At 40.4% G+C, this 13,705-nt stretch overlaps 1 protein-coding gene across 2 annotated transcripts; it reads right to left on the bottom strand.

Annotated features, from left to right (window-relative positions):
* Positions 1-413: 413 nt before the first annotated feature.
* fam135a (family with sequence similarity 135 member A) lies at positions 414-11,336 on the bottom strand. 2 transcript variants are annotated; one of them, XM_088305194.1, is made up of 21 exons: positions 11,090-11,336; positions 10,022-10,151; positions 8,822-8,901; positions 8,515-8,654; positions 8,042-8,112; positions 7,755-7,928; positions 7,507-7,633; positions 7,120-7,273; positions 6,667-6,744; positions 6,278-6,327; positions 5,842-6,000; positions 5,641-5,714; positions 5,397-5,551; positions 3,440-5,282; positions 3,199-3,359; positions 3,024-3,115; positions 2,824-2,921; positions 2,101-2,252; positions 1,918-2,028; positions 1,708-1,821; positions 414-1,422 (listed from the first exon to the last, which is right to left on the bottom strand). In XM_088305194.1, exons 2-21 carry the CDS (start codon positions 10,096-10,098, stop codon positions 1,217-1,219), a joined length of 4,116 nt encoding a protein of 1,371 aa, XP_088161320.1. In that variant the 5' UTR covers positions 10,099-10,151; positions 11,090-11,336; the 3' UTR covers positions 414-1,216. The 2 variants fall into 2 exon arrangements, with proteins under 2 accessions (XP_088161320.1, XP_088161321.1); XM_088305195.1 differs by lacking the exon at positions 6,667-6,744.
* Positions 11,337-13,705: the final 2,369 nt, after the last annotated feature.

Consider the following 13,705-nt stretch of genomic DNA (forward strand, 5'->3'; position numbering starts at 1 on the left):
GGGATACTTTGGAGAAGCCTGAGTTGGGGAACGATTTATGAATACAATTAGGAAGAATTGTTAGCTTTTTTTCTATCTTTCGTTTATGTGTTTTATTTTGCAAAGTTTTCTTATAAGTAAAAATGACATGTTGCCAGCAAAAGTTGCTTTGCGTATGTAAAGGGCGTAGAGCGGTTTCCTAGTTACAGCGTGTCCATCCCTATAATTACGTCTTTTGATGAACTTCACTCAAAATACTTCCACCATAAATCTTTACTTAAGCACTCCAGCTCATCGCTTTGAAATAAAAAAATAGCCCACATGGCTTGGTTAATAAACACTGCCATCTTCCGGGGGGTTTAATTTGATGACGATTAACAAACGCAGATCTCGTCCGGTCTAGATGCGTTGTAATAAAATAAAATCAGAAATGTAGTTTTATATTGTCAATTTTAATGGTACAATGATATAAAGAACAACAATGAAACACGTTTTAAAAAACAAACAATTATTTCCAGTTGACAAGATCACCCAATATCACCAACCAAATACTTCCCTCATTAAATCGATGATATAAACCAAATGTGCTTTTGTTCAATGATGAGCATTGCTTATGCTCACTCTGACAAAATGTTCTGCTGTAGCTTTATTTTCTCCAACAACGTGTTGGTAAATGTGCACAATGCTGCATAAAGAATTAAAAACAAATGAAAAAAATTCAAAGTCTGAGCACAACATTGCTATTTCAAATCCAGTCTTTTAAAAAGGATGAAAATAGTCAATATAAAAGCAACCTGTACAAATGACTTTTCTATACAAAAGCTTGTAAAATGTAGTTGTGGTGCAAATGAATGCAAGGTCTCTAAAAACTGTCGGTAAAGGTTTTCAAAGGATGACTATGTGCAGACTTGCCATTTTAACAATGTAGCAGCGCTAGTTTCTTTTCAACAACTAAAATTACTTGAATAATATACAGTTGTATATGAACATTCATAAATAACATTGGAAAGAAAAATTAAAACTTGGCAGAAACGTTTCCCCTCCAGACAAACACCACACTGGCAGTAGAAAAATAAAAGCAAACTCCATAAAAACTGAACAGAGAAAAAAATAATTATGATGCATGTCATGATGCATTTCATTAAAAAGTATATAGAATGAGTCCAACAATGGTGACTGGAGAAAAATTCTGATGAAGTGAGGTATTAGCTCCACGTTCTCTTATCCACGAGCAGTTCTACTGAAAGAACTTGAGAGCGGCAACAAGGAAGAACTTCTCCAGAAAGATCTCGGAATCGAGAACAGCGATGTGGGCAGCCCGACCGATGAGAGAATTGGCTGTGTTGGGAAGCGCGTGGATGACATCATATCGGACCAGGTTGCAGTCTTTGTTCTGAAGTACTGGCAGCAGCAGATTTTCAATCATTTCAGCATACACGGGACCTGGTGATGGCATAGAGGAAGCACTTTTGTCATTTAGTATGCTGAAGAGTTTACAACAGGACAGCGAAACGAGAGTCACCTATTCTCGTCTTTAAAATGCGAGATGAAAACTATAATTCTATCTGTTGAGGTACATTACAAAAAGTAAAGAAAACAATGAACAGGTTCCAACGTCAGTCATTTATAAATGAATTGCTGTAAATATAGCTATAAGACTCAAAGCGCATGGAAATTAAGGATTACAAAAATACAGAACTCTAGCAGTTTAACAGTGAGGTATCCTACCAGTTTGTTTATCCTTTAATGCCGTTTTGCACATCTCTATCCGAGCTGAATGGTAGGGGACGTAGCGATCCTGCAGTGAACCCACCAGAACCACATTCTTGAAAAACTGCAGCCCTAAAGAGAGAAGATCAGTGGAGACATTTCCTTTACAGGTACTCACAGCTCAAAAGCAAAATAAGCAAATGATAAAGCAAATACAGCGCCACAAACCAGATTTCTTGCTGAGCTTATAGAGAAATGTCTGTCGTGGATCTGAGTGGTCACGGCAAGTCAGCTGCAGCAACGATCCTGACTTCTTCCACTTCTGCATGAACCACAGGCCTAGACACAACAAGCAGTAAACATTCAACAGCGTTACCATCAGAAGAATTTCTGAAATGGCCCGACACCTACCTGTGTTGACCAAAGCTGAACTGTTGTATAGTGTTCCCAAATGAGGTCCAGAGAGGGAAAGGAAGGTGTGTAACCTGCTCAGGTAACATTTAAACCTCGGTCTGGTCAGTACAGAGCGAACTATCAGGTTCCCCAGTGAGTGGCCCACAAAACTGAAAGAAAGAAACAAAGAGGTTCATAATCGCAGCAATCGCTCAATTGACCATACGAGTATACAAGCCACACCCACTAAAGTGAATAAAAACAAATACAATAAATAAATATTAATTCCCCCACCACCTAAATGAACCATTTTACACATTGTGATATCTACATAAAAGGTCGACAGTCAAGAAACTGAAAACTAAATGAAAAGCTCAACGCCAGCAGATCTCAAAGACTACATGCCAAATACAATTTTAGTGAGGTAAAGAGACGCTAAGAATAGATGAGAATGTGAGACTCCAGGGATTGTGAAAACCTGCAAATAAGCCATCACCATGGGGGCGGAGGGTAAAGCTAAGGGGAAGGTTGTGGCTTATTGTCGGAACTTTATTGTACCTAAACATGGAAAGATAACAGGTGGCAAAAACCTCATGTTGGTGTTACTGGTAAAATGGGGAGCCTTAACAGTTACAAGTCTGTGCCTGGAGCTGGTCACAATGGCAATTATATAAATACATAGAATGACATAAAACTCCAAATGACAGAGCCCCCCAAAAAAATCTAAAGTAGCAGAATTACCTTATTTTTGAAAGAGTGAGGTTGTAAATCTGAATATATTGGACGATTTCATCCAACAGCCTGTCTGTCATTGACTCAAAGTCAGCGAAGGTATCATTCTGGATGGAAAACACAAAATAAAAGTCGTGACTCTTTTATGCGTGCTGGTTGTCAGCACAATAAAGAAAATGCGGATCATAACAACGTTTAAGAAAGATCACCTGGTTTCTCTCTGACATAAGGAAATCTATACGAGCACCGGGGAGTCCAAGTTCCAGGTAAGTCTTCACAAGTCTCAGGTCTGCACTGTTGCCTGCAGCAAAGTGGAGGACAACATCATTATCAAGAGGAAAAAAAAAATCAAATAAACATGCTCCGAAGAACTAGGCGCCTTACCATCAAGGCCATGCACACAAACGATAAGATGAATGCCCTCGTCACAGCTTTCATCGTCCTCCAAGCTGAAGTAGGGTACTTTGGATGCCAGGTCTGGTACTTCACTGTACAAGACGCCAGGAAGCTTCAATTGCTTCATTTCTTCCTTAGCCTTGATGAACCTACATGATTACAATTTAATCGTTGAATTAGTTATCATGCGTGCGTAACGCAAATGGTGTGAAGTAAAATCATAACTCACTCTATCATCTGCGGCGCAGGTACGCATTCATACCACTTTAGATTAGAAGACATGGAGGTAGAGGGATGACGCCTCCGTGCGCTCTGCCCAGTACTACCAGAGGCGACGTGAGAGCACACCGGAGCTTTCGATAAATCCTGCTTTTCGTGGATGTGGCCGATGCCGAGCTGTTCGAACTGAACTTGTGTCTCCTGACCAGCTGCGCCATCAACACTCGTTTGCTCCTCATCTGCAACACCGTTGACAAAGGCATAGCCGTCTCCTTCCTCGTAGTAGCCGTTCTCTATCATCTCATGCTCATCTTCGTCGTCATCCTCCTCAACCTGAGGCCCTGTTTGGATTCCCAGAGTGATAGCGGAAGTTTCTACAGGGCTAATCTCAGATACATCTGTGCTGGAAGTTGAGCCAAAATAATTCTCGACCATGCCGCGTTTTACCAGGTCAGTGCTACTAGTTGCGGAGTTACTTGAGGGGCATGCGGTTTGGGGTTCACTACGAGACTCTTTTAAGACCTCAAGACCAGATGCCTCCTCCAGTCTGACCTCAGGATTACCAATAACGTTGGCTTCCATTTCCAAATCCAAGACAGATTTGACTAGCTGGGAATCTACTGTTGCAGAATCTGAGGGAGTGGCCGTTTCAACGGCGGGTTTGTTTGCGTGCTCCCCAGAAAACACAACACTCTGCTCCTGTACCACAATACTAGACCTCCTGCAGAAAACGTCAGCTCCACTTGAACATTCACCTTCATCGTCTGAGGGCAAGGAGTTGATGGACGTTAGCGAGGACTGAACCTCTCTGGCAGCACGAGTATCTTCTGGGTGAAGCAACTCTGCTGTCTCGCAGGGTTGTTGCACGACTCTTGGCTGTACAGATCTGAGTGCAGAACTCACTGTCGTCTTTTCGGGCTCTAGGCCAGCCGTAGTTGATTCAACCACACCGAGCCCCGGAAAAGTCTGTGACCCTGAAACAAGTTGGGCAACAAAAGAACTGGGCTCGCTCTCAATGCCCGAGTCCGAGAGGCGGGAAGAGGCACTCGAGGCCGCTCCATCGGGCAGCCTGATACAATCGCTCTTTACCTGTACTGACATCAGACAGGGCTGCTGGCATTGTTGACTGGAGTGACATTCTGTCTGGGTAATTTCCGAAATATTGCTGTCATTAGCAGCATCAGTCCGACACGGCCTGACAACTGTAACTTTCCCACCTTGGTTTTTGAGACTTGGTTTAACGTCAATTTGCTTAGGACCAGCAGAACACTGCATCATCTTTTGGTTACTATGATCGACTTGGTAATCTTTGTTCTGGGGTTGTTGGCACATTGGGACAGTTCCAGTGCCTGTCTGATGACAAGCAGCAGTATAAGTATTGTCATCGACGACGGAATCAACAACACTCTGAACAAAATGTGACACCGAGGCACCGGGGTCAGACACAGAATGCTCAGTAGTCCTTAAACAACTAATAGAGTCCACCTGCAAGGCATCTTGGTCCTCCACTGAGTTCAGGGGAGCTTCCCCTTCCTTATTCTTGGTGCTAGTATCGGCAAAAGGAGCTTTGAGGTTCTTATAACCCACCAGAACCACTGAATCTTTGGATCCATGTCTTATCAGCTTCTTGGGATTCTCAGTCTTTGAATTTTTCTTCAGTTTGGCAGACTTTCCTTTGGATTTTGGAGGTGGCTCCAAGTTGTCAGCCCAGGTTTTATTCACAGGAGTACACTGAGAATCAGGTGGTAATAGACTGGCCCCTGCAACGCAGTCCTTGGAACTCGATTTATCCGATTTACTTGGCACTGACGCTGACCGTGTGTTGTGCATGCCCAGCCAGGGTCCATCACGATCTTCGAAATCCAACCAGAATGATCATGGATAAAGGCAGAAACAAAATACACACAAATCGATTACAATGATTCTGTGATCCTTGTAAAAGTACTGCATAGTTAAATGTTAATGACCTTCTGTGATAGAATCTAAATAGCGATCCTCAAAAATGATTGGAAGAGAGCTGATGTCACCGTCCAAATCCGCACATTCCACGGGAAGTGGAGGCAGAGATAGAAAGTAGCTGGAATTTTTGATGGCATTCGTCATCTGCTGGTGACTGTGAGCACTAAAAGAGGGAGGAAAGAAGAAAAGCATCTCATTTAACACTTGGATAGACACGACCATCATAGATTTTCACAGTCGACTGCAACATACTATAGCTCCTGATACGCCAAAGCAGACTGTCTCGGATGTTTGAGACAGAAGAAAGCCTCTGCGAATCGCCTCACCTGAAATAACAGCAAGATTAAGTTTGCTTCTCCAACTGGCAGGTGTAGTTTTATGAGTTGGAAATTATTGTTGTTCCAGGATTACTGGCTGGACTAGATGTTAAGGACTCAAGAAGTTTGAACTCACTCTTAGTGCGTGGTGTTCCACAGCTAGAAGGGCCGCGACTTGCTCCTGTAAAGAGACGATCTCGAGAAACTGTCCCCACAGAGCCATCAACAGAGAGCAGAGCTGGGCTAGATTCATGTTAACCAGTTCTGCCAACTCGTCAGGAGACTCTGCTTTCTGCTACACATTTTTAAAAGGGAAAAAAAACACCACCAGGGCGCGCTAGTGAGCATAAGAAAGCATACATGGAAAATATTATGATTCTAAAATAGTCACAGAAACATAGATCACCATAGAAAGTGAAGCAAATAATTCATTTTATTAAAATATCTCTTTCTACCAGTCTCTTGTCCCAAATTCAATTTGATGGCATGCCAGTCTGCTTTCTACAAAGCTTTCAAATTATTAGAGTATGACAACATTTGTTTGTATTGATGTATTATTCAACAGATCCTACCTTCACTTGTTCACATAACTCAGCTAGACGGGCCTCCAAGTCAAGTTTTTCTACAAAGAAAGGGAACAGTGTTAGTAGTTGACTTCATGACCACATGAATACATCCGAGAAAGACTGAACAAGAGTGCAGTGTTAGAGAATTTTCTAGGATAACATGGTGAGATCAGAGAAGGCTGACAATTATAGAGGTCAGTGGCTAAATACCAAGGCTTCCAAAGTGTGCACCAGAGACAGCAGGAAAAAGATGGCAGCAGTTTAGATGCATCTGCTCAGTACATTGTGGCAATAGGAGTGCGCCATTTCCGCATACGATATAAGATAAGTGGAGTGAAGAGGAAAAAGGAGAGAAAGGCAGGCTGAGTCGAGGTATGGTAAGGGCCGGGACATACCTATGTAGACGTGCCTTTGACTTCGGGGATAGGGTCTTCTTAGTACTCGCTCATATAGGACTTGCATGCTGGGCTTGGCTAGTAAGATTGCACATATAGGTATGTTTAACCTTTTTATTAATTGCTCCATTTGGGATGGTTGAGTATCTGCCTACTAGTGCAAATTAGTTTTAGTTTTGAGTTGCGCCTCGGCATTCTAATGATTAGGATTTGGTGTGCTGAGCTAAGAGATGTATTCGTTGCAAATTCATTGGAATATTTTTTAATGGGTGTGTGATTTTGAAACATTTTTAATCGGATGAAAAAACATGAGAATATGAAACAAAACTTGTAGGTAATGCTTCACAAATGTCAATGCTAAAGACTAGCGACAACACAGACAAGCACACCCTTACTAAAGGTACAGCAAGTACATTTTGCGTCGAATGAGTGAACGACATGCAAGCTGTATACCTAGCTCCATACGATGGGAGGATGGCAGGTCCTTTGTGACATTGGTGAAGTAGTCAAACAGGCCCTGGTAGGCAAGTAAGAGACTGGAGCACATATTATGGTGGAGGCTGAGCGCATGCTGCACGCAGTGGTCAGATACCAGGAATGACTTGCCCTGAGGGATCAAGAAGGACAACATTGAAGAGGGTACACACGATTGAGCTTTTGCTAACGTAACTAACATGATTCCCAATGTTTCAAAATTAGGGTTTCATGTGGATTTTTTTTTTTCCGCCTTAAATCTGTTTCGTATAGTCTCGAAACTCTTACATGAGAAACTGTGAGAAGACTTAAAATTATTATAACTATCAAAACCTAATTGAACATGTAATCAGTGTGAAAACTTACATCTGATGACACCTGTTTGGCGTAACTGCTGCCAAACACCACATTTTCTAAAGGCGGGATAACCGAGTCCTTGCTTTGAGCCGGAGCGTTGCGATTAAGCCATGTTGTCTTCACTGGCCGAGGAAAACTAGACAGCAGAGTGGACACTTAGAAATTGAAAACTATTTACGGTAACAGTAAAATGTGCCGTGCCACGTATGAGGTTAGACAAAATGCTACTGAAAGTCATCAGTGCGTTGATACTCCACCTGATAAGTGGTTGATGTAGCGCCACGAGGGAGGCGTGAATAGCAACAGACATGACAGAAAGATGGAAGTAGTCAAACATGACATTAATGTGCTGGTGGATGCCTCGCTGAAGGCTAAAGTGCAAACGAAGTGTGCGGCTGCTGATATTCTGTAATGAGCTTGGGTCATCTGGTCTGCAGATATGAAACAAAGAAAACAAACAATTTATTAGCTCCTTCACAGCCACGTAAGAATATGAAGTACTCTGATAACACCATAAGGAGGTGAGAAACCCATCAACACTTACGAGTAATCACCATCAGTGAAATACAAATCTAACTGGAGCTGGAAATCCAAATCTGAGAGGGCTTCGTCCACCTGTTTTAGAAAATATTTAGAAAGCAATTTAAAGCAGGTCCAGTGTATAAAAACAACGTACTAGGTTGTTTTCTATACAAGTGATTGTTTATTGAGGACATTGCACAGCTGACTTTCCATGAATTTAGAGAGCTGTGGAAATTTTTGCCGCCCCCTATAGCCTGCTAGTGGAAGTTCATGCCAAATAACAGATTATGTGGAATTATTATTAGTTTATGTGCACAATAGCATAAGTCTCGAAAGATCATGACAATTTTGGGAACGTTCCACTCTGAATTAAATACATGTATCAAATGCACCTGCAGACTTATGTAAAGCGGTTCTGAAAAACATTGTGGGAATACAAAATATCCACAAAAACAAATGTTTTTTGTAAAACTAAAGTTAAAAAAAACAGATCACCTTCTTCTCATCCAGAAGCATCATGACTTTAAAGATGAGCACATCGTTGACAACAACCTCTTCATTCTTGTACAGAATCTGAAACGTTTTGCTGGAGATGACATCATCTTGGACTGAAGCAGGAAATGCAAGGTCAGAGCCTAGACAAAGGAAATGATTCTTAGTATGTATTAATAGGTGGGGAATATTTTTACAGAGGAAAAAAAAACGGGCAACAGTCGTAAACCCATTGATGCACATGAATGTCTTTTTTTTTATCATAACCGTGAATGAAAAGTATTTTTAACATCCTCAATTATGTATTTACCACTTGGGTGAAGAAGACTGGCTTCAATTTTGTGCGGCAAGCGAGGTGGAATCTTCACACTGGCACGAATCTGGTAGAACCTGAAAATTGGGACATTCCAAAAAAATAAATAAATAAAAACATTGAAATATGACACAGTGTACTGTATGTTTGTTTGGGCTCCAGTGTCACTCGTACAGGAATAACTACCCCTAGCTTCCAGTGGCTTCATTTGTAAAATGACACTAAACCCTTCTTGAATAAATAACAAGCACTTTCTTTTTGCAGTCACTCACGTAGTAAAGCTGAACTCTTCCAAGTAATCATGAGCTGAGGTAGCATTAAATTTCACCACAGTGAAGTATTCAAGCCATGCCTGGTGCAGGCTGCTTCAAAATATAAACCCAACGCCCTCTTTCATTTTCATTGATTGGCAGGGACGAATATGTAGAACACATTTTGCTTAGAATCCCGCAAAGTTGGAGGCTAAAAAGTCACCACACTTGACTTCATCAGCATATCTGACGAGACAGCTAAAATACAGGTGTCAAACCCAAGGGTTCAGATCGAACAATGAATTTTGTGGCCTGCGAACGCTTGCCACAATTTTCACTTGATTGTTCAAAAATAAAATGTAATCATCGCATGCAAGGGCAAAGTGAGGCACAAGACGTGGAACTGCCTCACGCTCTATTAACACGCCTAATTCGTAAACAAACCGTGCAACTGAGTTCCAGGTAAATGCACATTATGCTTTCGGCAGAATGACAAACTTTTCCACTCATTTAAAAATGTCATCACGCAAAAATGAATTTGCAGTGAGTAGTGCTGTACAAATGTAATGTTTGCCACAAGAATTCACAATGTTTAAACTGTTTGTGTTGCACTTAACTACGTTGATGAACTTTGACATGATTAAGTCCACAAGTGTTTTGCTTTTTCTTGGGCTTTTCTTACGGTATCTCTATGACAAAGTGGAAATGTGTGATAATAACCAAAGAACAGGAAACTGAACTTAATGCCAGATTTACTTTAACAGTTAAATGAAATGGAAATTTATTCTCAAAATGCAAAAACTTGGGACGTTTACAGAAAGGATTTGTGTGTGAATTTGGAGGTTCCAATGTATCGGATGAAATGAAAGCATTAGTGGATTGACACAGCCTGGAACAAAAAACAAAAAAATGGATATTGTCGAAGAGTGTTGTGACAATAACTCACCCTCTTTGAAACAGGTCCACATTGTAAAACTTGTGCAGCTCCACCGAGAACTCCACCGTGGCCTGAACTTCTGTCATCGTGGCCTCTACACGCTGAGATGTCTCACATCATCTGGGACACACACGAAGGCCTACAAAGGAAAACAGAGCGTTTCACTGGATGGGTTGGTCAAAATCAATCAAATGAAAAAACAAAACATGACAAAATACAATGTAATGATGAATAAATAAGAATAAAAAGGCCACATATAAAAATCAGCACCGTGTTAAATTTGAATGTTTTTCTGATTTTCTAAAATTATGATTATTGTGATACACATTTATACTTGTAATTTGCTAGAATGAATTATAATTCTATTATTAATATAAACCACTCTATTTGTACACACATTCTACAAATGACATTTGGCCAATCTGTTCATTTTCAAGATGAAACGTACAAAAACAAAATCCTATTCCCTGGATTATGGTTTCCAAGCAGAGGGAAAGAAACCCGAAAAAAGCGATATGCTGATATCCGCCAATGAATCACTTTGGTTCAACACGTTTCAGACCAGTGCGACATACAGTATAAATAAATGTGCTTAGCTTGGGTATTTTTAAATTGTACCCCGCACGAAAGTAGGACACCTGGCGAAGATAGCCCTTGTAGTTAAGTAAAGTTCAACATCACTCTTAGTTATATTTAGTAGGACCAAAACAGACTCGATTTAATATCTTAACGTGACGAAAACATCAACATTAAACATGCAACTGCATCGTAAAGTGATTGTCATCACTTGACACAATTAAAGTAGAGACGTGATACTAGTTCCGAACTGGCAGACTAATCTCAGCGATGGTGTCTTGCTGTTTCAAGTGGGGAGTGACTCTTGCTAAGGATTCGCTTGAGGGCCCACAACATGTCAACCGGGGTCAACACATAATTTCACAACAGTGCACATAAACGTCACCCCTCCTATACCATGCATCGTAAAAATCGCTAGTTTCAGTCCGCATTGCGCTGACAAGTAGCAATATAGAAGCTAGCAAGCTAAAAGCTAGCAAGAGAAGCTAAAGCCTCACTCACCATTGCACTGGCAAGCTAACATTAGCCAACGTAGTTCTCTCCTACTATATTCCTTTCCTCTCCCACGTCCAGGCAGAAACGCCTTCTTAGTAGCTCAATGAGCTGTTCACCTTCGGAATAAACACGAAGGATCGCCGCTCATTAAATGATAGCCTGGCCATTTACTCTTGAGAATGTGAGGAGTCCGAACACAATCTGAGCGGCAGTCAGTAGCGTTGCTAAAACAGCCCGTTTACGAGCGTGCGTTAATGCGCGCGCACACCAGAAGCGCAGTTGACGCCGCACTGTAGCCCACAATCGTTCTTCTCACCGTTCAAGCGTTTCATTGTTACTGCAATTAACAACAACAACAACAACAACAACAACAATAATAATAATAATAACAATAATAATAATAATAATAATAATATAAGAACAATTATTATTATTATTATTATTATGTATATGGGAATGTTACTAATATTTTTTTCATAGATAATCAAATAATCAATGAATTTATTGTGGTAAAATAAAATAAAAATATATGGAAATATGTTTTAATTACTCAGTTTTAGGGAAAAACGGCTAAATTAATGTAACACTTATTACGCAGATTACTCTGCCTAGGATTGATAGATATCTTAACATTTGATTAAATAATATTAGATAGATAGCCATAAAAAGTCTTCACATCCCTAAGAGGGTGTGCACACTTGTGCAACCATATTATCTCTTGAAAACTTGAAGGTCACAGTAACAGTGGAAAACGTTTTGTAATCATTTTTGTGGGACTCACTTTTCATAGATAGATAAGATAAGATTAATCATATGCATAACAAATACTCAAATGATTTAAAGACAAGACAAGTTAAAGCGATGCAAGTCTGAAACTTTTTGGTAGATTCCACGTTTTGTACAACTATAATAATAATGCACCAACCAAACTACAAATGTACTGTTACACCAAAATTTATATTCCAACAAACTTAAACCAAAAAGAAATTATGCGCCTGCTTGATATCTTACCTTACAGCATTTTATCCGGTGTAGATAAATGGCTCCCAACCCTAAGTTTGGAAAACTTTTCTGAGAATGTATTAAACAGGCCTGTCTTCAGGACTAGAGCTTTCTCATCCCTACACAGGGACTGAATACCCCCTGAACTCTTGTTCTCTTCGAGTCAAATCAACACAGACGACTCATCATTGCCAGACCGGGCTGAGATATGGGCGGAGTCAGAAAATAAGCCTGAAACCAAACTGTGTTGATATTTGTTTTCTTCTCCAGAAATAGCCTATTGTCCACACCAGATTGCTGATGTGTCATCCCACAATATATCCGCACTGGACGCCATTCTCAAAGTGCTTCACATAGTGGAGCTAAATGGTGAGATAAGCACTGAGTGTAAGTAGGCCTCTGCACCTTTTTATTTATGAATATGTTGTCACAAAGTAGAGGAAATATGCCAATTTTCAGTAATGCCTGCCTGCTGATTACAAATGTTAATCACATCATTGCATGAGTTCCTTTGACACATTTGACCGTGTGTAGCTTCACAATTGCCAGAAAGGTGACATTGCACTATTTGCACTCATGCTGTGTGGACCTTCACAAATGAAGAATTCAGCTTATACAAGGCACCTTTTTTATATATGTAACCATAGTGACTCAATCTGCATTAGATGTTTATTATTTCATCTTCTTTCTGTACTGCTGCACTTAAATATTTTTTTATGACACATCCCATGTTGCCTTCTACACTGAGAGAAATCCAGCCTTGTTATAATTCATATATGAGAGTATTGCGTAAATGGAAGTCGCAGGGTGGAATGCATAAATAAATAAATAAATAAATAAAAAGGTCAAATCTTTTTCAAAATGCTGGCAATACAAAACTTAAAGGGGAAGTCTACCCCAAAATTGTCTCGACAAGAATTTCTTCCATGGAGGCTGACGAGTCTAAACATGGCGTTCTGATTTATATTGTGTTTATGGAATATGAATTAAGCCGTAAAATCCACTCGTTTTTATCCATCTCAGGGGACGGCCATTTTGACACTTTTGTTTACTGAAAAGGACATCACAGTTGCTCAGGGCTCAGATAACGACCAATCATGGCTCAATTTCAGAAAACAGGTGAGCTGTGACTGCTCTGAACAAGTGTGATGTCATTTTCAGTCGACAGAAGTGCCAAAATACCCTTCCCCTGAGATGGCTAAAACAGGTGGATTTTGCTTCTTAACTCAGATTCTACAAACACAATAATAATCAGAATGCCATGTTCAGACGAGTGAAGGCGCTTAGAACAAAAATTTTGGGGGGTTGACTTCCCCTTTAACGATTGTGACAGATATCCATTCCAAATTTGATAAAGAACTTAACTTCCTGCCCAAGTGTGCACAAGCAGTCAAATGTAGAGCTTCTGTGTTAAAGGGAACACAACAAACAGAAAGAGATAGCTCAATATTTATTCAAGCTGCCGCTGGTGCAGTTTTGCAAACACTTTACTATAATTGCACAAGTCACACACACAATCGGGCAATAAACAGACTAGTTTTCATATGTGACCATCCTGCTGCTGTGGAGATATCACCACAAGTAGACATTCATTTGCAGCAATTGTGCACGAGTTATCAA

The sequence above is a fragment of the Idiotropiscis lumnitzeri genome, chromosome 9 (genome assembly GCF_059441095.1).
Source record: "Idiotropiscis lumnitzeri isolate Australia: NSW breed Sydney's pygmy pipehorse chromosome 9, RoL_Ilum_1.0, whole genome shotgun sequence".
Classification (NCBI taxonomy): domain Eukaryota; kingdom Metazoa; phylum Chordata; class Actinopteri; order Syngnathiformes; family Syngnathidae; genus Idiotropiscis; species Idiotropiscis lumnitzeri.

What these genes read in the sequence shown, in the direction of transcription:
- fam135a (XM_088305194.1), bottom strand. Translation starts at nt 10,098, where the DNA reads ATGACAGAAGTTCAGGCCACGGTGGAGTTCTCGGTGGAGCTGCACAAG. An exon ending in TTCACTGATGGTGATTACTC is followed by an intron (nt 7,929 to 8,041) that starts GTAAGTGTTGAT and finishes TCATATCTGCAG; the next exon opens with ACCAGATGACCCAAGCTCAT. An exon ending in ATTAAAGGATAAACAAACTG is followed by an intron (nt 1,423 to 1,707) that starts GTAGGATACCTC and finishes TGCCATCACCAG; the next exon opens with GTCCCGTGTATGCTGAAATG.